Source organism: Narcine bancroftii, chromosome 5, assembly GCF_036971445.1.
Source record: "Narcine bancroftii isolate sNarBan1 chromosome 5, sNarBan1.hap1, whole genome shotgun sequence".
NCBI lineage: Eukaryota > Metazoa > Chordata > Chondrichthyes > Torpediniformes > Narcinidae > Narcine > Narcine bancroftii.
In genome coordinates this window covers 3,071,881-3,097,710 of record NC_091473.1, presented here as the reverse complement: position 1 = coordinate 3,097,710, position 25,830 = coordinate 3,071,881, and the positions used below count along the sequence as shown (strand labels likewise).

At 46.6% G+C, this 25,830-nt stretch overlaps 1 protein-coding gene and 1 long non-coding RNA gene across 3 annotated transcripts in view; one reads left to right on the top strand and one right to left on the bottom strand.

The window, feature by feature from the left end:
- Positions 1 to 25,830, bottom strand: part of LOC138763037 (macrophage-stimulating protein receptor-like) — a 203,522-nt gene that overhangs the window by 159,683 nt on the left and 18,009 nt on the right. For both annotated transcript variants that reach the window (XM_069936567.1, XM_069936568.1), the window contains exon 2: positions 18,601 to 18,768. In XM_069936567.1, the coding sequence (XP_069792668.1) occupies positions 18,601 to 18,768 (168 nt within the window). The remainder of the gene's footprint in view (positions 1 to 18,600; positions 18,769 to 25,830) is intronic.
- On the top strand, positions 812 to 1,424 carry LOC138763039 (uncharacterized). Its single transcript, XR_011357294.1, has 2 exons — positions 812 to 1,008; positions 1,121 to 1,424. It is a non-coding gene; the product is annotated as an uncharacterized lncRNA (long non-coding RNA).

Below are 25,830 nucleotides of genomic sequence, written 5' to 3'. Positions count from 1 at the left end.
CAGGAACGAGGAAAAAAGTCCTCCTGGGAGACCAGCTGCCTTCCTGACATTGTTTCATTCCATTTCACCTTGGCTTCCCATGCATTAACCTCTAGCTTGTGTTTACTCTCTTTCCGTCTGACTTCCATCCCAACTGCATCAGCACCCAGCACATCCCTCCCTTGTCGTCTGATCTTGTTTTGCCATTGCCTGCACAGCTGTCCTGTGCTGCCAGTCAGTCAAACTGGTTGAATCTTTTACCCTGACAACCCCCTCTCCAATTACTTCTCGTCACACCCGAGAACTCTCAGTTAATCACGTACTCCAGCCCTATGGGTGCGTCACTGGTTCCACTTTGTTTTTGCGTTTGCTTTCCAATGTAGCCACTCATTAATGCATTTTCTGTTGTAAAAAACATCTAAAAATAGCACCAAGTGAAACTGATGCATTTTAAATAGCGGGAAATAGAATGCAAAATGTTTAACTCCTATTCACAGATCACCTCTGGTCAAAAAACAGTAAAACCCCTCGTATTCAGTATCCATGGGTATTGGTAGATGCCAGATAAGTGTATTTTCTGGTTGCTTGACCATTACAATGCCAAACTAATACATCTGCATTAAGAGTAAACAGTTTAAAAGACAAACATACTGTACTGTATTTACACTGAACAAACTTCACTTGCATGAATATATAAACCTTAAAGCATTTTACTTTATTTAACCATCACTGCATCTGCAGGTTCCTCCCCCTCCACGGAGCAATCCGAAAGACAAACAATAATATTATACGTAATTAATTCCCCGTCCCTCCATGTTTACAGATAAAACCTCTGACCAGGGTGACTCTTACTAAGCAGGGATAAGGATACACTTTAAGAGAGACACCCCAACGATAAGCAGCATCAACCAGCTCTTCATCCTGGGCGAGGCCATTGCTGTTTCACACAACTTTATTCAAACAGCTGCTACAAGCAAAGCCCGAAAAGGAGCTCCGCTGGCTTAATATTTGCTCCCACCTTCACCAAAGGTTGATGTGTTACTTCAAAGAATATTTACTTTTATAAATTTAAACATTTACAAATTTAAACTTATATAATTTTACCTATTATTTATTCTTATTTATTCCTTTTTTTCTTCAGTTTTTTTTGCCGGTTGCCTGAATTCTGGTTTCAAAATAAAAATATGCTTCAGCCAGTCTTGTGATTACATCCTGAACACAAGAGCATTGGAGCCACCTGGCATCTTAAACCTTGATGCAGCTAAACAAGGTGCTGGTGAGACTACACTTGGAGGTATCTGGTCATCCAGCTAAAGGAAGGATGCCAATCAGTAGGAAGTGGTGCAGAGGAGATGCACCAGGATGTTGTCAGGAGAGGCTGGACAAGCTGGAGGCTGAGGTGTGACCTTATAGATGTTTATAAAACCATGAGGGGTATGGATAAAGTGAATGCTTGGTCTTTTTCTTTACCCCAGGGTAGACAACTCCAAAACAAGAGGGCAGAGGGCCTAAGATGAGAGGGGAGGGATTTAAGAGGGACCTGAGGAGTAACTTTTTCACTCAGACAGTGATCTGTATCTAGGATGCAGATTACATCATTTAAGAGGCATTTGCACAAATATGTGGATAGCAAAGGTGTTGACAAAATGCAGGCAAATGGATTAACTCAGAATGACATTTTAGTTAGTATGGATGAGTTGGGCTGAGGAGTCTGGTCCACGCGGTCTGACTTTACCACACATGTTATGACCATGGCTGATCTGCCTCAGATCTCATCTCTTTCATACCAGTTCCCTATCATTTTTAAATATTTTTATTTGTTTTATAATTGAACAGCACAAATATACAACGTGCTACTAGATTTTAAAAAAACATTTAAAGGATTGTAATAATAAGGAAATTCAGAGCACAGAGCACAGTCAGAACAATAAAATTTAACAACAAAATCCAAAAAGAAAATTTTCAAAACCCCTTCCTCTAAGCCATGTCGAAAGTCGACATGGATGGATTAAGTGAGACTGGCTTTGAGAGGGACAACACAGTGCCGAAATTCCAGAACCGTACTAAATCTTAAGGATTTAACATTTGAATCATTGATAGCATATTGTAGCGTGCGTGCTGCGTGAAGTGTGGAGTAAGAGCGACACCCACGCAGTCGAGTCGAGGTTGAGGGCTGATTTATTGCACTGTATATATTCACTCCCTTCCTCTGACAACAGAAGAGATGTCATCGCAGCGTCAGCCTCCGACTGGCCGGCGTTTCCGCCTGTTTTCCATTGTGCGGAAGTCACGCGGGACGACGGCCGTTGGTCCCTGCAGGGCCGTCACCATCGCCATATTCACCAGCCATTTTGTGCGCTGGGTCGCGACTTGGTTTGCGGTCTGCTACATGACTTCCCCCCTGCCCAGAACTGACGATCTGAGTGTTCGCTGCCATTTTGGGTGGCCTACCTCTACACTGTGGGGGCTGAGTCTCGACTGGCTAAAGTCTACATGGGCCAGTTTCAGGCGATCGAGGGTGAAGGTTTCCTCTTTGCCAGCAATGTCCAATACACATGTCAACCCATTGTGCCTGACGACCCCTCATACGGCCATTGGAGGGGCGATTAGTGTGCTCCCCTTTGCATAAAAACATATTCACAGGTGTGCAAATTCTTGGGGATGAAACATTTGGGCTGGCTGTGCAGCAGGCACGATGGAGGGGCTAGGGTACCCAGTCTTTCCCTCAGCTGTTTCAGTGCCATTGTGGAGGTGCCTGGATCCTTGACAGCGGCCAAGAGCTCCCTCAGCATTCCCAATGGTGCACTGTAAACTATTTCTGCTGTGGAGGCATTAAAGTCATCTTTTGGCGCGATGCGTATCCCCAGGAGGACCCAAGGCAGTTCATCTGCTCAGTTGGGCCCCTTGAGCCAGGCCATCAGGGCTACCTGTTGGCCTGCGGGTGATATGCTGTGGTATGATGGAGTTGGGTTCCCAACAGTTTGGCCACTGCTGTCCAGAGCCCAAGGTAAACTGCACACTCCTGTTGGAGGTAAGATGTTCCGGGACTCCAAACATGATTAGTGCCCTGGTGCAGGTGTCCGTGGTCATGTCGGCCATCAGGACTGTCTCCGGCCACCTCGTGGAGCAGTCAACCATAGTGAGGAGGTATCTTATCCCATGGGAAACCCATAGCATGGACATGGCTGAACCTATGCTGCTCTGGCTCAAAAGTCTGGGGAGGTGCTCTAGTGTGAGTTTGCATCTTGGACGCCTGGCAGAACAGCAGGTCTTGGCCCAATGACTGACCTACTTGCAGAGCCTGTGCCAGACAAACCTGCTAGCCAGCATCTTTACTGTAGTTCTGATGGCTGGATGCGCCCAGTTGTGCACTACGTCAAAGACCTGCCAACACCATGCTGCCAGCACAATCGGGTGGGGTTTGCCAGTAGAGACATTGCAGAGGGTTGCCAGGGGTGATGATGACATTCTCCAGCTGCAGCCTGGAAAGCACCATCCTGTACACCGGGATCTCAGGGTGGTTGTGTTGTGCCCTGGCTAGGGATGAATAGTCTATGCCCTGGAATAGGGCGTGGATGGATTCGATGATGCAACGGGAGAGTGCATCGGCCATCACGTTGCTCTTGTTGGCAATGTGTTGAATGTCCGTGGTGAATTCGGACACGTAGGATACGTGCCTCTGCTGCCTGGACAACCACAGGTCTGACACTTTGTAGAAGGCGAAAGTCAGTGGTTTGTGGTCTGTGAAGACCTTGAATTGTCTCCGAAGACCTTGAATTGTCTCCCTTCCAGAAAGTATCAGAAGTGCCCAACTGCCAGGTACAGTGCCAATAGCTCCCAGTCAAAGGCACTGTATTTAAGTTCAGGTGGCCGGAGGTGCAAAGAAGGCCAAGGACTGCCAATGCCTGTCGATCAGCTGTTCGAGGATCCCTCCGACCGCTGTGCTGGAGGTGTCCACCGTGACCCCGAAGAGTGGTGCTGGCCAGAGCATCCTTTGCCTTCTGGAACGCCTCCAAGGCCTCCTGCTCCCAACAATGTTTTGATTTTTTTTCCCACCAAGAGCACAAACAGGGGGCAAGATCCGAGCTGCTGTAGCCCCTTCATGGTGTGAGGTTTTGTGAATCACCGAATGGCCTCCATCTTCTCGGGCAGTGGTTTTACCCCATACCTGTCGATACGATGCCCCAGGAAGTCGATCGTCTCTCGCCCAAACATACAATTGGTGGGGTTGATGGCCAGCCTGAACCCCTGCAAGTGGGTGAATAGTTGTCTGAGGTAGGCTGTGTGCTCTTTATGGTGGCGGCTGGCAATAAGGATATCGTCCAAGTAGATGAATGCGAATGGGAGGACCCAGCCCACCACATCCATTAGCCACTGAAAAGTCTGAGCAGCGTCCTTAAACCTGAAGGGCATCCTCATGAATTTGAACAGGCCGAAGGGGATGATTATGGTGGTTTTGGGTATGTCCTTGGGGTGCACAGGAATTTGATGATAATCCCTGATTAAATCGACCCGTTCCCCTTTTAAGTCGGCTGTGAAATCTTGGGTATGGGGCATGGGATATCTGTCAGGTGTGGTGGCCTTGTTGAGGCATCAGTATCACCACATGGCCTCTACCCTCCTGCTGCCTTCAGGACCATGTGCGGGGTGGGGAGGCCCATAAGCTGTCCGACTGCTGCACTAACCCCAACTACTCTATTTTCTGAAAATTCCTCTCTGGCAAGGGCAAGCTTCTCGAGGGGAAGGAAGTGCACCCTGGCATGGAGTGGGGAGACCTCGGTGAGGATGTGGTGCCTTACCTTATGCTTTGGTTCTGCAGAGGAGAATTGTGGTGCCACGATTGCGGGAAACTCCACCAGGATGCGAGTATAGGTGTTGACGGACAGCGTGATGGAGTTGAGGTGGGGGCTGGTTTGGCTTCCCCCAGGGGCATGGTCTGAAAAGTTCTGGCATGCACCAAATGCCGCCCTTTCAAGTTTACCAGCAAGTAGTGGGCATGCAGGAAATCGGCTCCCAGGAGTGGTTGTGCCACTGCCATGACAGTAAATGTCCACTAAAATCGGTGGCCAACAAATCATAGGGGTACGATGCGGGTGGCCTAGCTTCATACAGAGGTGCTGTTCGCTGCCCTCACCACCAGGTCCAGCTTGGTGTTCTGGGTTTCATAGACCATGGGGGGGGGGGGAGGACACTTATTTCAGCACCAATATCCATGAGGAACCACCTTCCCAACAGAGTCCCACATGTGGAGGAGGCTGTCATATTGGCTAACCGCCGCAAACATTAACGATGGTTGGCCATGGCGTTTCCCACAAATGTGCAGGGTGGGGGGCATCGACAGTCCCCCACATCCCACTGTTGATGGTAATAACAATATGGCTGGGTACAGAGTCCACTTGCTTCTCCATTTGCTGTGGCTTTCTTGCTGGCTGGGGTCAGGGCTCAGCGATCTGTTCCACTGAGGCACCTTTTTCTTTCTTCGTTCTCCAGAGCGTGTCCGCCCGGACTGCAACTTTCCTCAGGTCGCTGAAGTCTTCATCAGCGAGCAAGAGTCAGATATCCTCTGGCAGCTGCTCCAGGAAAATCTGCTCAAAGAGCAAGCAAAGCCTGTGCCCCTTGGCAAGTGTGAGAATCTCACCCATGAGGGTCGATGGGGCCTTGTCCCCCAAACCATCCAGGTGCAGCAGACGGGTAGGGTTCACGCACCGTGATAACCCGAAAGCGAGATTAACAGCTCTTTGAGGGCAACGTATTTGCCTTCCTCCAGAGGCTGTCGTAGGAAGTTGACGACCCTCACTGCCATGTTCTCGTCGAGCGAGCTCACTGTGTAGTAGTAGTGGGTGTTGTCAGCGGCGATCTGTCATAAGTGGAACTGTGTCTTCTTTCCTCTACAAGTTTCAAACTACAGCCCAGAAGCTATAACTATGAGCTATAACCTGGCTGTAGCAGTAGCGATCCCGCTACAGTGGTGACTCCGGCCAGTCCAAATGGTATTTTGGACCCGACAATTGAGCAACAACCCGAGATCAACGCCATAGTGTGGTTCCAGCAAGCCGAGACGCAGTTCGCCATTCGAAGGATCTCCGAGGATGACATGTGCTACTACTATATGATCAGCGGCGTCGACCAGGACACGGCAGCCCGGATTACCGATTTCCTCCAGCAGCCCCCGGAACAAGGAAGGTATGTGGCCATCAAAGAGCTGTTAACCCGTACTTTTGGGCTCTCAAAGCGCATCTGCTGCATATTGACCGTTTGAGGGACCGCTTTCATGAGTAACATGCTCGCACTTCCTGCCCGCTGTTCCAGCGGATCTTCCTGGAGAGGCTGCCCGAGGACAACCGGCTGCTCATCGCAAAGGAGGACTTTGAAGACCCCTGAAAGGTGACCACCCGAACAGACGTTCTATGGGCGGCAAAGAGGGGCACCTGGGCTTCGATTGAGCAGGTGGCGACACCATGTCAACAGCGCCAGGCCACGAGGAACACCGACTGTCTAACTGACCGAGCAACTGAACGAGACACCCCACTGGTGAGCTATACAGTTATTATCACCAACAGTCAGGCTTCGATGCCACTCCCCCTGTGCATTCCAGGGAAACGCCCAGGCTGTCGTTAATGGTTGCGATGACTGGCCAACTGTAAAGCCTCTTACATATCTAGGACTTGCTGCCAGGTCAATGCTTCTTAGTGGATACTGAAGCTCTATAGAGCATAATCCAACCCCCCACCACCCCCCCCCCCACATCACAAGCCTCGAGGCTCGCTGCGGTAAAATGGGCTGAGAACTCCAGGCGGCAAACAGCTCCAGTATCCAGACTTTTGGCACCCGTTCCATGCCCCTCCACTTTGGGCACCACCAGTTTATCTGGAAGTTCACCGTGGTAGCCGTCCAGCAACCACTTTTAGGTGCCCACTTCCTGAGGGCCCTCTCCCTCCTGCTGGACATCAAAGGGCATCGACTGGTACACGCCTGGACATTCCAATCACTTGCCCTTAATGGCACCAAGCTCACCAACCCCCACCTGCCACCAATGAACTCATCAAGATCCTGACAGATTTCCCTATCATCAACATGCTTCACTTCCATTCAGCAGAACCCAAACATGGAGTGACACACCAGATCACGACTGAGGGCCCTCCACTCCACGCCAGGGCGTGCCGCCTTCCCCCCCTCAAACACTTAACTTGGCCAGGGACAAATTTTAAAGAATGGAGGAACTGGGCATCGTGCAGCGCTCCGATAGCTCCTGGGCCTCACCCCCTCCACATGATCCCCAAGTCAGTGGGTGGCTAGAGGCCATGTGGTGACTCTTGCTGCCTCAACGAGGCCACCATTCAGGACAGGTATCCCGTGCCCCATATTCAAGACTTTACTGCAAACTTACAGGGGGCATGGATATTTTCAAAGGTGGGCCTCATCAGGGGCTATTACCAGATCCCAGTTCACCCATTGGACAAGCCAAAAACCTCCATCATAACCCCCTTTGGATTGTTTGAATTCCTCCACATGCCCTTTGGATTAAAAAAAAAGCACGGCTCAGACTTTCCAGACGCTGATGGGCGCAGTGGGTCAGGATCTGCCTTTTGCATTTGTCTACCTCGATAACATTGTAATTGCCAGTCACACCCACGCCAAGCATGCCGTCCACTTATGGCAACTGTTCTCAAGGCTGAGCAATTTTGGCCTCACCGTCAACCCAGTCAAGTGCCAATTTGGCCAAGAGACGGTCGACTTCCTGGGCCATTGAATCGATTGTCACGGGGCCAGACTGTTACCAGCGAAGGTGGAGGCCATCCGCGTTTTCCCCATGCCTTCAATGGTGAAAGGGCTACAGGAGTTTGCAGGTATGGCCAACTTCTATCACCGGTTCATATCTGCAGTGGCATGCATCATGAGCCCACTCTTTCCCCTCATAGCAGGGACCAATAAAACAATGGACCCAAGAGGCCACTGAGGCCTTCCAGGCCACTAAGAATGCCCTAGCTAATGCCGCCTTCCTCATACACCCCAGGAAAGATGCCCCGACCATCTTCACCACATACACCTCCAGCAAAGCGGTTGGGGGTGTTCTTGAGCAGCTCATTGATGGACATTGGCAACCACTGGTCTTTTTCAGTAAGCACCTCAGGCCACCAGAGCTCAAGTACAGTGCCTTTGTTAGCGAACTGTTAGCCTTATACTTGGCAATTTGGCACTTTAGTTACTTCCTGGAGGGCAGGATATTCAAAATTTACACAGACCACAAACCCCTTAAATTCGCCTTCCGTAAGGTATCCGACCCGTGGTCAGCCAGGCAACAGTGGCACCTGTCCTACATCTCTAAATTTACTACAGACATTGAGCACATAGCCGGTAAATCCAACATAGTGACCGACGCCCTATCCCAGCCGGTGATCTCAGTAGTGCACGACCCTAACACTGGCATCGACTATATGGCCTTGCAGAGGTGCAGCAGGCAGACCCTGACATTCTGGCGTACCGAACAGCGCTCACCGGCCTACACCTGGAGGACGTCCAGATCACCCCTGACAATCGCATGTTGCTCTCTGACACCTCGATGGGTAAACCTCGCCCTGTTGTTCCAGCTGCATGATGGAGGTGAGTGTTCGACTCAGTCCATAATTTAGCTCACCCTGCCATCAGGACTTCTGTTAAGATGATGGCGAGCAGGTACGTCTAGCATGGCTTCCGCAAAGAGGTTGTGCTATGGGCCAGGACTTGTACAGACCCACACCAAGGCCACCCCCTACAGACATTTGAGCCCGCATGTCGACAGTTCAACCACGTGACATTGTGGGGCCCATACTTGTGTCCAGAGGTGCACGCTACCTCCTCACACTGGTCGGCCAGGTGGTGAGATGGCCTGAGGTGGTGCCATTATTGGAGACTTCCACAGAGGCATGTGCACAGGCCCTACTCAACACTCGGGTAGCACGTTTCGACATCCCTGAACACCTCACCGGACAGGGGGGGGGGGGGGGGGGGGGGCAAATTCACTTCTAGGCTGTGGACCATCTTAGTCCATGACCTGGGGACCCAACTCCACCACACCACAGCGTATCACTCTCAGGCCAACGGGTTGGTGGAGAGGTTCCAAAGATACCTCTAAGTGGATTTAATGGCAAGGTTGACTGGACCTAACTGGGCTGACAAGCTTCCCTGGGTCCTGTTGGGAATTTGAGCTGCACCCAAGGAGGACCTCGAGGCATCCTCTGCTGAGTTGCTCTACAGCGCATCCCTGGTCATACCGGGCAAGTTTGTTACAAGCCCTGAGGATTTAGGGGAGTCCCCAGTGACCCCACTGTTCCAGCTTCGTGAGCATTTAGGCACCCTGGCCCTCATCAAGCCCAGACCCTATGGCCAGCCCCACACATACATCCCCAAGGACTTGGCCAATTTAAATATGTATTTGTTCAGCACGGGGCATACCGCCCACCTCTCCAGATACCGTCTCATAAGAAACAATGGCTCCACCTGTGTTTGAAGATTAGTGGCAGAGAGGAGACTTTTACCATCGTCCAGTTGAAACTGGCCTACTTAGACTCTGACCAGCCCATCACCCATTCAACCCCACGGCGCAGGGGTCGGCCTCCTAGGAACACTGCCCCAATCACCGGTTCTGAGGTTGGGGGTCACGTAGCTGCCCTTGGCCCATGCCTCAGACCAACACCAGAAATGGCCAACGAATGCGGCAACCGGCAAGATCTCGCACCGGGCTGAGTCATCCATTTCCATAGGCTGCCAGTGGATTGCAGGGGGCCCAACTGGGGCCCAGATGCTGCAATCAACCAATCAGTGGCCGGCCCGCTCAAGCCATGCCCCGCTGGTGACACGGCGCTCACTATAAAAGGCAGAGCTGCCCCTGAATAAACTCAGTGTCGAATACACTCTACTGGCATGAGTGTCTTCTTTCCTCTGCAAGTTCCGAGCTACAGACCAAGGGCTACAACCGTGAAGTACAATTCCGCTATAGTAGATCAAAAAAGGTGTCAAGAACAGGGATTCATAGAAAATCAGGGATCTGAGATTTAACAAAGTGTCTAATTTGTAAATAACTAAAGAGTTTTGGATAAATTAAATTTCACCACCAATTGTTCAAAAGATGCCAAATTGTTACCAATGAAAAGGTCTTTAAAACATTTATTACCCAGTCTATGCCACTCTCATTGAAGGCAGTGTCTTATAAAGAAGGTAGAAAAAGGTGACAGGAGATAATAGGGCAAGCAAGAGAAAAACTTGAAATCCAAAAATTGTGCCCATATTCTCAAACTATGTTTAATTATCAGGTTATCAGTTCCCTATTACCAGCTCTTCTCCACAAATTTCCGGGTCAGGAAGTTCCAGAGATTCACCACCAAGGGAGTCGCCCTCCCCGTTCCTTGTGGTCCCACCTCCCAGCAGTCTTCCTCACACAACATTTAGCCCCTCCCCACTGCGTCAGATCGCAAGCCTCTTCAACGCCATTTAAGAGCCAGCAGATTCAAGGAAAAGCCCCTTTTCTGGAACAGAGGGCTGACTCCTAACTCACACCATGACTCACCTTCCCAGAACTGGCCCAGTACAAACACCGGACCCCATTCAGATCTGGTATAGTTGTGACTAATGCAACACTCCCTCTTTTGGATGAGGCCATTTCCTGCCTCTCTCAATTCCTGTTCCTAACTCTAGTTACTTTATGTTTCATTGCCTGAGAATCCAGGTGTGCTGATGAGTAAGTCTGCAGATGCCAGTAAAATTTGTGGCAGAGTCGAAGTACAAAAGATCAACTGAGAAAGTGGCCAAAGGATGGCAGAAGGATTCAGACAAGTGTGAAGTTAAACTAGGAATGGTCATACTCGATGAATGGCAGGACCCTGGGGAGTGTTGTGGAACAAAGGAACCTTGAGTTACAAGTAAATCGTTCCCTGAAAAAGGGATGCATGTAGACAAAGTGATGAAGTGTTAAAGCCTGTGTGGGCTGAGGTTTTGCACAAGACACAATTACAGCTGGACAACCAGTTGATCAGATTCCACCTGCTACATTTTGAGCACTCCTGGTTGCCACATTTAAAAAGGATTTTTAATTTTAATTGTTTTTTGAATATTTTATTTTGATTTTCATGGACTTGCAAAACTCAAACAGTATAATCTTCCAACATTCAGACAATATGCAGAGTCTGTGTTCATTTTACCCCCCCCCCCCACCCCACCCCTTACCCTACTGAAAAAAAGTCAATTAAATTGTTCAGAAACCAATTCCAGTGGGGTCATAGGGGAAAAAAAACAACCAGGATGGCTAAATAACAAAGGCTAAAGGAAAAAAAAATAAAATTAATAAAAACTTAAAACTAATTTTTTTTAAAAAGCACTTTGCCTGCACCACGACCCACTTTCTTGGTCATTTTTGTTTCCCTGCTGGGATGGATTGCTATCATACCCCTGTTTCGAAGGGGGTGGGGTCTAATCAATCTGTGTGCCAATATACTTCAAGTAAGGTTGCTACACTCTTTTAACGACTGTGTCAAGTTTCCTCATTAGATTGCACGTGATTTTCTCCAGGGGAATGCAACTCTGCATTTCCACATTCCATCATGTGGTATTTAGTAGGGAATCAGACTTCCAAGAAACCGCTATACTCTTCCTGGCTACTGCCATGGTGGCCTTCGCAAACAAAATTTGGTATTTGGACAGTCTAAAATTCACGCCCCCAATATCTCCCTGAAGGTACAACTCTGTATCCTGTGGAAAATCCACTTCTGTCATTTTTTTCAGAATGTTCCCCCATTTCTTCCCGGGAGGGTCTCACTTTTGTTCATAGCCAGGTGGAGTACAGATTAAAGTTCCAACCTCCACACCACATCTACAGCACATTTCTGAAATTTTTGTGGTGCAAGGTACACCTGGTGCAAGAAATTCTACTGCACCAACCTATACCTGGCGTTGACCACCCCATTACATGCTCAGACACAGGTCTTGGCACCATTCTTCATTGATTGTTGTGCCCAAGTCTGACTCCCATCTCTCCTTCGACCTTTGTAAGCCCGGCTTTGAGACCTCACTTTTGAATATGTAATACATCTCAGAAATAAATTTACACACATTCCTCTTTCGAATTAGAATCTCCATGTTGCCACATTTAGGTAGTGCCATAGCTGGTCCCAATTTTTCCCTTAAGAAGGATCTAAAGCAGAGGAATGGAATGTTTAGTTTTAATTTTTAATTTAGTTTAGACAAACATCACAGAAACAGGCCATTTCTGCCCATGGGTCTGGGCCGCTCAATTTACACCCAATTATCCTACACTCCTGGTAAGTTTTGAGCGGTGGGAGGAAAGTGGAGTCCCCAGAGGAAACCCACACAGACACAGGGATTCAAACCCCCCTTCAATTGCAGGCACTGTAAAGGCTAAACGCTACACCAACTCTGGAGAGGATGTGGAAAAGGTTCACAGGGATGTATCCTGGATTGGGGGGCTGGTGTTGAAAGGAGTAGGTTGGTTTTCACTGGAGCAAAGGAGCCTGAAAGGTGACAAAGATTGTGGGAAATAAAATTATGGGAGAAAAAGAGAGGGTAGGCAATGTCAGTTTATTGTGGTAAGAATGTCTAAGAGAGCATAGGTTTAAGGTGAGACGGGGGAGATTTAAAGGGGATGAGATAGGTTAGTATCTGGATCAGGTGCCGGGGGAGATGGTAGAGGGAGGAACAGTAACAACACTTGAGAGGTGCTTGAATGAGCAGAGTGCAGAGGAATATTGAAGTAATTCAGGGCAGAGGGATAATAGAGTCTTTAAAAACAGGAATAATGATCAGCTGAAGGGGCTGCTTCTATGCTGCACAGCTTTTTGACTGCACAGTCTTTATGGTGAAATAAAACAAACAGGTCATTCCCTAAATGGCAAAGAAAAATTGCAATAAATACTAACTACAATATAACTGTCACCCAGGGCTCCTAATTCGTGCGCGAAAAAAAAATTAACGGTTGCCCTTTGATGCAAAATGTTTTATTTCTGCTGTAGAAGTCAGTCTATGTTCTTCTTTGTTGTTAAGCCTGGGCCTTTTCCTCTTGCTCCAGCTGTTTAGCTCTGTCACTTTTAATACAGTACGAAAGTTCCTTGATCAAACAGTCCAGTTGATTTAAGTCTCCAGTGTCCCAAAAGCTACTTCCCCTCAAAACAGTTTTTGCCAACACTCCTTTAATTGATTCCAGTTGTGAATAACAACACAAACCCTTGGAACAGGGACAGCTGATCTTTAGATTTGACTTAAAGAGCCCACACATGATAAGGTTAGACAAAATCAAAGCAGTTGCCCCCTCAAGTTTTCTCAGGTTACAGGGTTACAGTCAATCTGATGTGGCCTCAACTCCACATTCTTCTCAGATCGAGCGATGCAGTCATTCCGGGTGTTTGGAGCAACACTGTGGCACAGACATTTCCTACATGCTCCTGGAGTCCAGCTTCAATCCTGACCTCCATTGGTTTCCACCAGACATTTTCATTTCTTCCCACATGCCAAAGAATAGTGTTGTTGCCAGATTAACTGATCAGTGCATCTTGGCCCTACAATTGTAAGCAAGTGGTAAAATCTGGACGTAACTGAAGAGAGTCTTCAGAGACCGGCCCCAACCAAGTCAAGATCCAATGAGTGACTCAATAATAAGAATATGCAACAAGGATCATTAGATCACATAAACTACTTAACTCCAGACAGCTCAGACCACCCTGCACCTCTCAAGTTCCACTGAAATCTTTTGGCATGTTTAGATTTTTTTTTACAGTGGTAGATATTCAAAACAAGTTGAGCAGATAATCTTGGGGCTCAATTAAAGCCTTTTAAAAAGACAGCTGTTTATCGTGGCAGGATTGATAATGTAGACAGCACAGAGGAGACAGCAGAGTCTGGAATCTGATGCTGAACGCAATCTACTGGAGGTACTCAGTGGGTCAAGCAGCGTCAGCTACTCCGTATTCTCGACATCTACTATGTCCATCCTTCACAACATTCAAAATGTTTCAATAAGATTGCCCCCCCCCCATTCTCCTAAATTCCAACAAGCACAGGCCGAGACTTATCAAGCACTCCTCATGAAGCACCCTTTCATTCCCAGAATCATCCTCATGAAGCACCCTTTCATTCCCAGAATCATCCTTGTGAACCTCATATGAACCCTCTCCAATTTCAGCATTTCTTTTCTGAAATGAGGAGCCCAAAACTGCTCACACTGCTCCAAGTGGGGTCTCACCAATGCATTATAAAGCCTCAACATCACATCCCTGCTCTTATATTCTATTCCTCTTGAAATGAATGCCAGTATTGCATTTGCCGTCTTTACCATGTGATCCTGCATGAGAGCTCCCAGGTCCTGACATAAAGGATGGCGATACATCCGAAGGCCCTTTCAGGTGGCCTGAACACCCCAGAGTAAAGCCGCATGATCTCCCCCCTTATGGCTAAAGACATACTCATCTGAATGCAGCAGCAGCGCCTCCGAGATGCTGACGCCAACCCTCCTTGGTAAGTGGCTGCCTGGAGGCGGGCTGATGACTCCATCAGCCAGCGACCCAACTCCCCACTGCCTAACAGCCGCCCCTCGCCCCACTGGGGTTGGGAGAACGGCGGGGGCATCAGGCCAGGGGCAGCCGTCAGGGCACATCAGGGCAGAGGCGATCGGCGGGGGGTGGCCAGTGCAGGCTGTCACCGGGGCCACTCTCTGCGGCTCAAAACGCAATGGTGGTCTTCCCTACCCCATAATCCCTCATACAGCCGGAACTGTTCTGGGAAACACAGAGTGGGTCCACCTGCATGGGGGATTATGCGTAGGGAAGACGGCCATTGCTATGCCACATATTTATGACAGGTGGCGCTGTGGCAACAGTCACCCCCACCTCCATCAGTTCCGGAGGCGCGCCTCTGAATATGAATAGGCCCTTTCAGGTGGATTAGGTAACGCTGCAGCAGCCTTTTAGGGCTACCACTTGAAAGGTGAGTCCGCAAGTGGCTCTTGCCACTGTCTTCAAGACGGAGGGTCCACCTGAAAGGACCTAGAGCCTCTTGCACTTGGATTTGGCTAATCTAACTAGAACATGATTGTATTCCAAGCAGAACAAAACTAAATCACCCACACCTTCACAAGTCACTTTGCATTCTTTTTGTTCAGGCTTGGTCCCAGGCCACCATCCCCCTCACAGTCAAAACTTTCCACATGTACTCAGTGACAATAAGGGCAGTGTTCTAACATCAAGGTAGTAAAATTAATTAGCGTGACAAAAATAACCACAATACTGTGAAAAATCATGTTTGTTGAAGGTGCATTTCAAAAGTTACCATCACTGCACAGGATGCCCTAAAGCAGTGGTTTTTCAAACTGAACCTTAAAGGATTGCTTAAGGTAGGATGTGAGTGGAAAGGGAAGATTGAGAACCACTGCTCCACACCCAAATGTTACTGAAATATTTTGCTCGAATACTTTATTTAAAATTTTAAAACCACAACTCATTCAAATAGAATGAATTATAAAAAATGGATTATAAAAAAGAACACATGGTATATATACCAATCCCCCCCTTCCACACCCCTCCAACTGTATTACTCCCTCCCTCTCCCTCCCAACCCAAACCCAAAGAAAGAAAAAGGATATTCAAACCATCACTAACTAGATGCCATGGATCAAAGTAACACCATCAACAAGACGCCGTAGGGAATTCAACATTTTAAACCCATATGATCCAAATAAGGGCTCCATATCTTCCAAAAAAAGAGATTATTATCACGTAAATTATAAGTTATTTTTTCCACTGGAAAACATGATGTCAATTCTATATGCCATCATTGCAAACCCAAGTCAGTCTCATTTTTCCAAGTGATCACTAAACATTTTCTTGCTACAGCCATTGCTAATCTTAAAAACACAATTTTATATGTGGTTAACCTCAATTTCAAACTCAACATTTTAACATAACCTAATAAGAATAATGTTGGGTCCATTGGTAAATGAATCTTTAAAACGTTCTCTAAAAATTCCTTAAGTCGTGTCCAAAAGGATTTAACAGTATCACATAACCAGGTTGAATGTAAAAGAGAACCTACTTCCTTACAACATCTAAAACATAAATCTGAAGATAAATTTTGTCTCTTTAGTTTTTGCGCAGTTAAATACAACTGATTCATAAAATTATAATGAACTAATCTATACCTCATATTAACAATCTTAATCATACTCTCTTTACATAAATTTCTCCAATCTTCTTGATCAATTAATATTCCCAAATCTTTTTCCCACTTTATCTTGATTTATGTATATCCAACCTAGGCATCTTACTCTGGAATAACAAATACATTTCAGATCCATATCTTTTCTTTCCACCTTCCGTAAGCAAAATTTCAAATTTTAACTGCATCGGCAACCTTAGAGTCTATCCAAAATTATCCAATAGCAAAGATCTAACTTGATAATAACAAAGAGTGTTTTGTGGAATTTCATATTTTTCTTTCATTCTTTGAAAAGAAACAAAATATCCAGCTTCATAACAATCTTGTACAGTTTTAATCCCTTTCTGGTCCCATATTTTCAGAAACTGATTATTAAGAGTAAAATTAAAAAGTTTATTCTGATATAAAGGTGTTTTACCTGAGATTTTCCCCTGTGTACCTATTACTTCATTTATCGTATTCCATAACTCAGTTAAATGTCTCAAAATAGGTAGATTATGACTAGACAATAACTTAAAATTCCTTTTATAAATAAATTGCTCCATTATTTCCTCTCCAATTTTAGTTAACTCAATTTTAGCCCACATCAACGGATTTTCCAACTCAAAATTCTATTAACAAACCTCAGCTGTGCCGCTTGATAATAATTTTGAACATTCGGAAGCTGTAAATCTCCCAATTCATATTTCCAAGTTAATTTATGTAAAGATACTCTTATCATTTTACCTTGCCACATAAATTTCCTAACTACGGAATTCAAATCTTTAAGATACTTTTGAGGAACTTTGCAAGGAATAAATTGAAAAAGATATCGTATTCGAGGAAAAATATTCACCTTAATACAATTAACTCTACCTATTAATGTTTATTCAGGCACCTGCCTGCTTTATGCTCACACCTTGATGAAGGGCTCAGGCCGAAAATGTTGGTTAAACATCTTTATTTCTTTACCTCCTATGAACATTGTGACACCTGCTGAGTTTTATAAATTTTGACATCCAGCAGGGTAACAGGCCATTTTGGCCCACGAGCCCAATTACACCCAATTAACCTACAATTCCCAGTACATTTCAAATAGTGGGAGGAAACCGGAGCCCCCAGGGAAAACCCACGCAGACAGAGAGAGAACGTACAAATTTCTTACAGACAGGACAGGATTCGAACCCCGGTCCTAATCGCTAGCGCTGTAGCAGCATTGCGCTAACTGCTACGCTAACCGTTTCGCCATTTCCAGTACTTTTATGTATTTATGGTAATTAATTTGTGGACATCTGAAGGGTTCTTGTCCCAGAATGACACAGGTCACTTTACTTCTAGTTGAAATATCCTTCCTTTCCTACTTTAGTCTTGATAAAAGGTCCCAAAACATTAACTGACCATTTCTCCCCATGGATGCGGCCTGATCAGCTTCTCTGTTCACTCACAGGGGAAATTAAATATACGTCTCAAGCAGGAGCCAAAGGTCATGTGCCACTCAGGAGAAAGCACAGTACCACAGTTCATGAAGCTGCTGCCTCACAGGTCCAGCAATCCAGGGACAAGCCTGACCTCCAACAACCTCTGCGGACCACATGGATTTCTTCCAGATGCTCCAGTTTCCTCCCACATTGCAAAGACATGGTTAAATGATTACCACTATTGTTCAGCCAGGAGGCGCTCCCTTGGGGGGGGTTGATGAGAATGTGGAAGGAATAAAAGGAATAAAATGGGATTCATAAAGATTAGGTGGCACAGTTTGTGTAGCAGTTAGCACCATGCCTTTACAGCGCTAGTGATCAGAAATCGGGTTCGAATCCCGAGCTGTCTGTAAGGAGTTTGTAGGTTCTCCCTGTGAATGTGGGGATTTCCGCAGGAGCTCCAGTTTCCTACCACCATTCAAAATGACAGGGGTTGTAGGTCATTCGGGTGTAAATTGGGCGGCATGGACTCGTGGCCCAAAATGGCCCGTTACCGTGCTGTATGTCTAAATTTTTTTTTTAATTAAAATTAAATGGGCAGTGGCTACAGGGCCTGTTTATGTGTTACTATCAGAGAGCTCCCTGCCCCCCCCATCACTTCTCAGCTTATTTCTCTTCTACCCTCCCACCTGTGACGTCTTACCTGTTCCCTGTGCTCCACCCCCTGCCCTTTACTCCCTCCTCTCCTCACCCCCCCCCCACCTTTTTATTCAGACGCCTACCTGATTTTTACTCATAGCTTGATGAAGGGCTCAGGCCCAACATGTTGGTTACCCTTTACTTCCTACAGATGTTCAAGACCTGCTGAGTTTCTCCAGCAATTTTGTACATGGCACTTGACCCCAGCATCTGCAAGCTCTCTTGTTTAATTGTCTCTTTGTTGTTCAATGCTTTGTGACAAACATACCCATTCAACCAGTCACACCCCTCAGCAAAAGGCGCCGGAGAGGGGCATTTGTTCAATATCTTTTACCTGTAAAATCCTCCCATCGGATGTTCCAAGATGGGCAACTGTGTAATTTCCTAGAACAGTGACGAAGATGGATGTCAGTTTGGTCCCATCTAATTCACCATCAAATCGATCCATGCGGATAAAAGCATTCCAGACCCTGGTCGGCTTGTTCATGCAGTTGTTCCTATCCTGGAAGAGGAAAGATGAGGCAATAATCAATCAGTACATGTTTGGACATGGACCTGCTCTTCAATGTGGGCCGAAGAACAAGCAGAGGAAAACCAGTGGGTGTTTTGGAAGGACTAGCTGATTTCCCATGACGTTTTAAATTTTAGACATACAGCACACTAACAAGCCATTTCGGCCCACGAGTCCGTGCTGCCCAATTTGCACCCAATTAACCTACAGCCACCCCCCTCCCCCCACCAGTAGGTTTTGAATGGTGAGAGAAAACTGGAGCCCCCGGGGAAAACCAAACACAGGGACGGGGATAATGTACAAACTTCTCGCAGACAGCGCAGGATTAGAACCCCAGTCCCAATCGCTGGTGCTGTAAAGGTGTAGCACTAACCGTGCTGCCCACTGAGCCATAGAGATATCTAGCTACACCATCAACTATCCATTTTAACCAATCCCACATTAAACATGAGGTAAAGGGAATGAAGTCTGGGGTTGTTGAAGGATAGATATCAGGAAGGCAAGACCCATCGATATTTAAAAAACTAGTGTCATTGATGAGCAATGAGTCATACAGTTATTTCCTCAGTGTTATGGTAATACTTATGAACGCGTGGTTGGCACACAGAATTGGCTCAAGAGAGATAATTCTGGCATAAACACAAGATGGTTTTTTTTCCCGTGAAGAACAACTGCTGAGAAATTCACCTGCTACCCTTATTCATCATTTTGAGTTGAAAAATAAAACAATTTTATTTTTCTCCCCAATACGTTCCAACCACAAGGGTGGCACCGTTGGAGTAGCTATTGGCGCAACGCCTTTAAAACGCCAGTGATCGGGACCGGGGTTCAAATCCCACGCTGTCTGTAAAGGAGTTTGTACATTCTCCCCGTGTCTGCGTGCGTTTTCTCCGGGGGTTCCTCCCACTTTTCAAAACGTGTTGGGGCTGTAGGTTAATTGGATGGCATTGCCTCATGGCCTGAAATAACCAGTTATCGTGCTGTATGTCTAAAAAAATGCAAATGTTCACATCTGACCTGACAATGCCACAAATCATTCCCAGGCACCAGTTCCCTGTACACACAGCACAGTCCTATATTGACCACTGCAGATTCAATTCATGCATACTCTTTAGAGAGTGATCCCCATGCTTGTATGGACTGGGGAAAACATAGTCTAATTCCGTGACAAGCTGGTTTGCCTGACAGGTTAACTAAGTACATTTCTACATCTTTGGCCCTCACTTCTGCAGGGACAGGGTGATGAGTGGAGAGGAGGGAGGAAGGGGCAGGGGAGGAGCGCAGGCTAACTGGCAAGGGGAAGGTGGAAAGATAAAAAAAAGCAGAGGAAGAGGACAGCTCTCTGAATGTTCAGCTGCATCAAATAAGAATTTAAACACGCACACACACATACATGCACATACACACATTGCACGATATGCATGGCAATAAAACGTTGGCTATGTATTTTTACCTTAACTATATAAAGTACCCAGCACCATCGCCTTCTCAAGATCGTGTTATATGGCGAGCTCTCCACTGGCCACCGAGACAGAGGTGCACCAAAGAAGAGGTACAAGGACTGCCTAAAGAAATCTCTTGGTGCCTGCCACATTGACCACTGCCAGTGGGCTAATATCGCCTCAAACCGTGCATCTTGGTGCCTCACAGTTCGGCGGGCAGCAACCTCCTTTGAAGAAGACCGCAGAGCCCACCTCACTGACAAGACAAAGGAGGAAAAACCCAACACCCAACCCCAACCAACCAATTTTCCCTTGCAACCACTGCAACCGTGTCTGCCTGTCCCGCATCGGACTTGTCAGCCACAAACGAGCCTGCAGCTGACGTGGACATTACCCCTCCATAAATCTTCGTCCACGAAGCCAAGCCAAAGAAGAAGAATAAAGTACACTGTTTGACCTACTGAGTTTCTCAACCATTGTGCTTTTACTTCCTTCACGGTGTCTACAGACTTTGGTGTTTTATTCCAATTAACACACTAACATACTCATAAATCTCCCCTCCAGTGAAGTCAATCCTTTTTGAAGTGTTGTCACGAGAACAACACGCAGTCATCTCGCTGTGGTCTGATTGCTTTATCCAGGTAAAAGCAGACCACTTGATTAACACCACATCAACGCTCTGACTTTTCATTCATTTCCCTCACTCCCACACTGTGACTGCAGTGTACACCACAGAGCCAGAGAAAATTATTCAGGGTTTTCATTCAGATCATCCAGGGTTTTCCCCAGCCAGAAGCTCTGGATGAACAGTGAAATCCAGAACATGCTGAGAGCCAGATCACAGGCATTTAAGTCCAGAGATCGAGATCAGTACAGCAGGAGCAGGTATGAGCTGCAGAAACCCATCTCCCAGGTAAACTGGAGATTCTGGATGAAGATGGAAACAACAAGGGGCACTGACAGCTGTGGCAGGGGCTAAGTGCCATAATCTGTTACAAAACCAAATCCGGTGAAGTAGCAGACGGCAAAGCCTTCTACGCCCGATTTGATGACAGTAACAACGAAGAACCACCCTTCTGCACCCCCCCGTGTCCCCTGATGATCTCACCCTATCTGTAACTGAGGATGACGTGTGTGCTACCTTCAGGAGAGTGAATCTGAGGAAAGCATCCGGCCCAGATGGAGAACCTGGCTGAGTATTAAAATTCTGTGCTGACAAACTTACCAAGGTATTCAATATCTCATTCCAGCAGGGCACAGTACCCACCTGTTTCAAACAGGCATCAATTATACCGGTGTGCCCAAGAAGAGTCAAGTAACCTGCCATAATGACTATTGACCAGTAGCATTTACATCAACAGTGATGAAGTGTTTTGAAAAGCTGGTGATGAAGCAAATCAACTCCTGCCTGAGTGACGACATAGATCTATTCCAGTTCGCCTATCGTAGGAACAGGTCTACAGCTGATACCATCTCACTGGTTCTACACAAAGCCCTGGAACACCTGGACAGCAAAGATGCATACATCAGGATGGTCTTTATCGACAACAGTTCAGCATTTAACACCATCCCCCTCAAAACTGATCAGTAAACTCCAAAACCTGGGCCTCAACGCCCCACTGAGTAATTGGATCATGGATTTCCTCACCTCCAGACCACAAATCAGTGAAGATTGGTAAGAACTTCTCCTCCACAATCTCCATCTGTACTGGTGCACCATAGGGCTGTGTTCTTAGCCCCTGCTCTACTCACTTTACACCTATGACTGTGTGGCTCAGTACAACAACATCTACAAATTTGCTGACAATACCACAGTAGTGGGTTGTATAAAGGAAGGGGATGAGTCAACAAATAGGAGGGAGATTGAAAACTTGGCTGAATGGGGCACCAACAACAACCTTGCACTCAATGTCACCAAAACTAAGGAAAACCAGAGATATACAATCCAGGGATCATTGGGGGATCAGAGGTGGAGAGGGTGAGCAAATTTAAATTCTTGGGAATCACTATCTCTGAGGATCTTTCCTGGACCCAACACACTAATGGCATCATGAAGAAAGCCCGTCACCGCCTCCACTTTCTCAGGAGTTTGCAGAGGTTTATTATGACACCAGAAACTCAGGAAAATTTCTGAAGAGGTATCAGAATCAGAATTTATTGCCATGAATGGGTTATGAAATTCAGTGTTTTTGCAACAGCGTCACTGTGCAAACATTCATATTATAACCATCTCAAGATATTATATAAAAAATAAAACTAATAGTGCTTGAAAAGTGAGGCAGTGTCTTTGGTTCATTGATCATTCAGGAATCTGATGGCAGCAGGGAAGAAGCTGTCCTTGTGCCGCTGGGAGCTCGTCTTCAGGCTCCTGTACCTTTTCCCCGACGGTGGCAGAGTGAAGAGGGCATGGCCTGGGTGGTGGGGGACTTGAGGATAGAGGCTGTTTTTTTAAGACACCGTCTGATGTAGATGTCCTCGATGGAGTGAAGTCTGATGCCTGTGATGTCACAGGCTGAATTAACAACCCTCTGGAGTTTATTCTTGTCCTGAGAGTTGGTGCCTCCATACCAGGCAGTGATGCAACCAGCCAGAATGCTCTCCACAACACACCTGTAGGAAGTCGTGGAAAGTGTGCTGACCAGCTGCATCAGAGTTTAGTTTGGGGACACCAATAACCCTGAGCATAAAACCCTCCAAAAGGTAGTGGACACAGTCCAGGACATCGCAGGCAAAACCCTCCCCACTATTGAGTTCATCTACAGGGAACGCTGCCGTTGGAGAGCAGCAGCAATCATCAAGGATCCACACCACCCAGCACACGCTCTTCTTAATGCTGCCATCAGGAAAGAGGTGTAAGTGCCACAAGACTCGCACCACCAGGTTCAGGAACAGCTGCTCCCCCTCCACCATCAGACTCCTCAATGACAAACTCAATCAGGGACTCATTCAAGGGCTCTAATTTCTGCACTTCATTGATTTTCTTTTTTATTCTCTCTATATTGCACAGTCAGTTTGTTTACATTCATTATCTATTTACAGTTCCTTGTTTGTTTATATGTTTACACTATGTACAGTATTTTTTGCACTACCAATTACTCGTAATTCTTGCGCCATCGCAGGACAAAGAATCTCAAGGTTGTATGTGATGTCACGTATATACTCTGAGAGTAAATCTGAAAATTCCAACACAGAATCAGGCCCTTTGCCCACCTAGTCTGTGCCAAACTATTATTCTACCTAGTCACATTGACCTGCACCCGATCATAGCCTTCCACAACCCTCCCATTAATGTTCCTAGCTGAGTTTTTCATAAATGTCAAAATTGCTGGCAGCTCATTCCACACTCTCACCGTTCTTTGTGAAGAAGTCGTCCCCCACCCCCCCCCCCCCCCCCAATGTTCCCTCTCAACCTTACACCTTTCCATATTTTTACCAGAGGACATCCGACTAAGGTGAGTGGCGGAAATTTTAGGGGAGATGTCAGAGGCAAGATTTTTTGTTTTAAACACTGGAAGTAGTGGAATGCATTGCCAGGGATGGTGGTAACTACAATTGGAACATTGAAAAGACTCTTAGATGGGCAAATGGAGACAAGAAAATTAGAGGGTTATGGGTGTGAGGCAGGGAAGGCTGAAGCTGTTGGGTACATTTATGGGCTGCAGGGCATGTCCTGTGCTCTTTCACCCTGAACACCTGTCCTCTAGTACTTGACCCATCTACAAAAGTGGCTGCCGTTACTTAGTCAGGCTACTTCAACTCCATCTCACAAACCCACAACCTTTACAAGTGAGAAAGGTGAGGGCAGAGTGCGGTTCTCAGAATCAGAATTTATTGTTATGAACAAGTGTCTAAATTCATTGTTTTGCGCAGCAGCGTCTAAGTGCAAACATTCACATAAAACACCTTACAAAAATAAAAATAGGGTGCGAAAAGTCGAAGTCAGGCAGTGTTTTTGGTTCATTGATCATTCGGGAATCTGATGGCAGCAGGGAAGAAGCTGTCTCAGGCACAGGTTTGAAAGGTTTAGGGAAATGCAGCTAGTGTGGCGATTAGCCCAACGCTATTAAAGCACCAGTGACTCTTGTTCGAATCTAGAGCTTTCTTTTAAGAAATTTGTATGTTCTCCCCTTGTCTGCATAGGTTTCTTCCGGGTGCTCCAGTTTCCTCCCACATTCCAAAGACATAAGTTGGGGGGGTTCAGGTTAATTGGTCGCATGGGTATATTTGGCAGCGCGGCTTGTGGGCTTCAAGGGCCAGTTCCCGTACTGTATTCCTAAATTTAAAAAAATAAATACAAGGAGTTTTAAAGGGATTAGAGTGGGGTTTTTTTTATACACAGAGAAGAGGAGGCATGGAGTTAAATGTTAATGTGCTGTTTTGAGAGAGATTTAAATTGGCAACGCAGAGTGGGATACAGTCCCAATATTGGGATTTGGCTCTATGTGCAAAAATAGGTCAACACAGATGTGGTGAGCCAAAAAAAGGCCTGTTTCTGTGCTGTACAATCACTGACGCTCCATTACCGTGGTCTACTGGTCTCCCTCCAAGGTGTTCACCATCTTAGAAACATTCCGAGGTCTAAATCCTGGAAACTCTGACTCAATAATACTGTTGAAGTATCTTTATTCACAGTTCAAGGAAGCAATTCACCACCTGACCATGTCTGACCATGGCCTCGTATACTATGCCAGCAAGATCATTCATAAATTGGACGAACTATACCTGATTTTCCGTCTGGGCACTCTCCAACCAGATGGCATTAACATCGACTTCTCTAGTTTCTGCTAACCTGCTCTCCTCTTCCCCTTCCTTTCCCTTCACCCTGTCAGCTCCTCATCACCATCCCTCCTCCACCTGCTTGCTGCTGCGCCGTCCCACCCTTCTCCACGCTCCTTCCCCTTCCTTACCCTTTAATTTGGACGCCGGCCGACATTTTGTCCATACCTTGATGAAGGCCTCAAGCCCAAAACGTCAGTTATGTATTTTTTTTTTCTTTACTATTGTAGCGGAACGTCTTTATAGCGCTGGTAATCAGAACTGGACATGGATTTGAATCCCGTGCGGTCTATAAGGACCCTGTACGTTCTCCCCGTGTCTGCGTGGGTTTTCCCAGGAGCTTTGGTTTCCTCCCACTGTTCAAAATGTACTGGGATGTAGGTTAATAGGGTGTAAATTGGGCGGCACAGACTCGAGGGCCAAAATGGCCTGATACCACGCTGCATGTCTAAATTTAAAATGTTTTAAAAATATATAAAAGATAAAGTTTGACCTGCTGAGTTTCTCCAGCATTTTGTTTTACTTCTTGCACTGCATGGAACCAGGTCTGAAAGCCACCAGTTCACATTGGTCATGAACCACCCACTTAGACTAATGCCACATCATTTATATGCTCAACCCCACCCCAATTCAACCACTCACTTACCTACCGGGGAAATTTAAGGTCTGACGGACCCACATTGGCAACGTCAGCCACCTTAAAACCCACAGACCTGGAGTACCAGCATGTCATCCTTGACTCCAGACCTCCATTCCTCAACCTTCTCCCGCTTACTATCTGGAAGCAAAATGTTCTCCGCTGCGGACCAGCTTGCAAGACAAACACCATGCAACT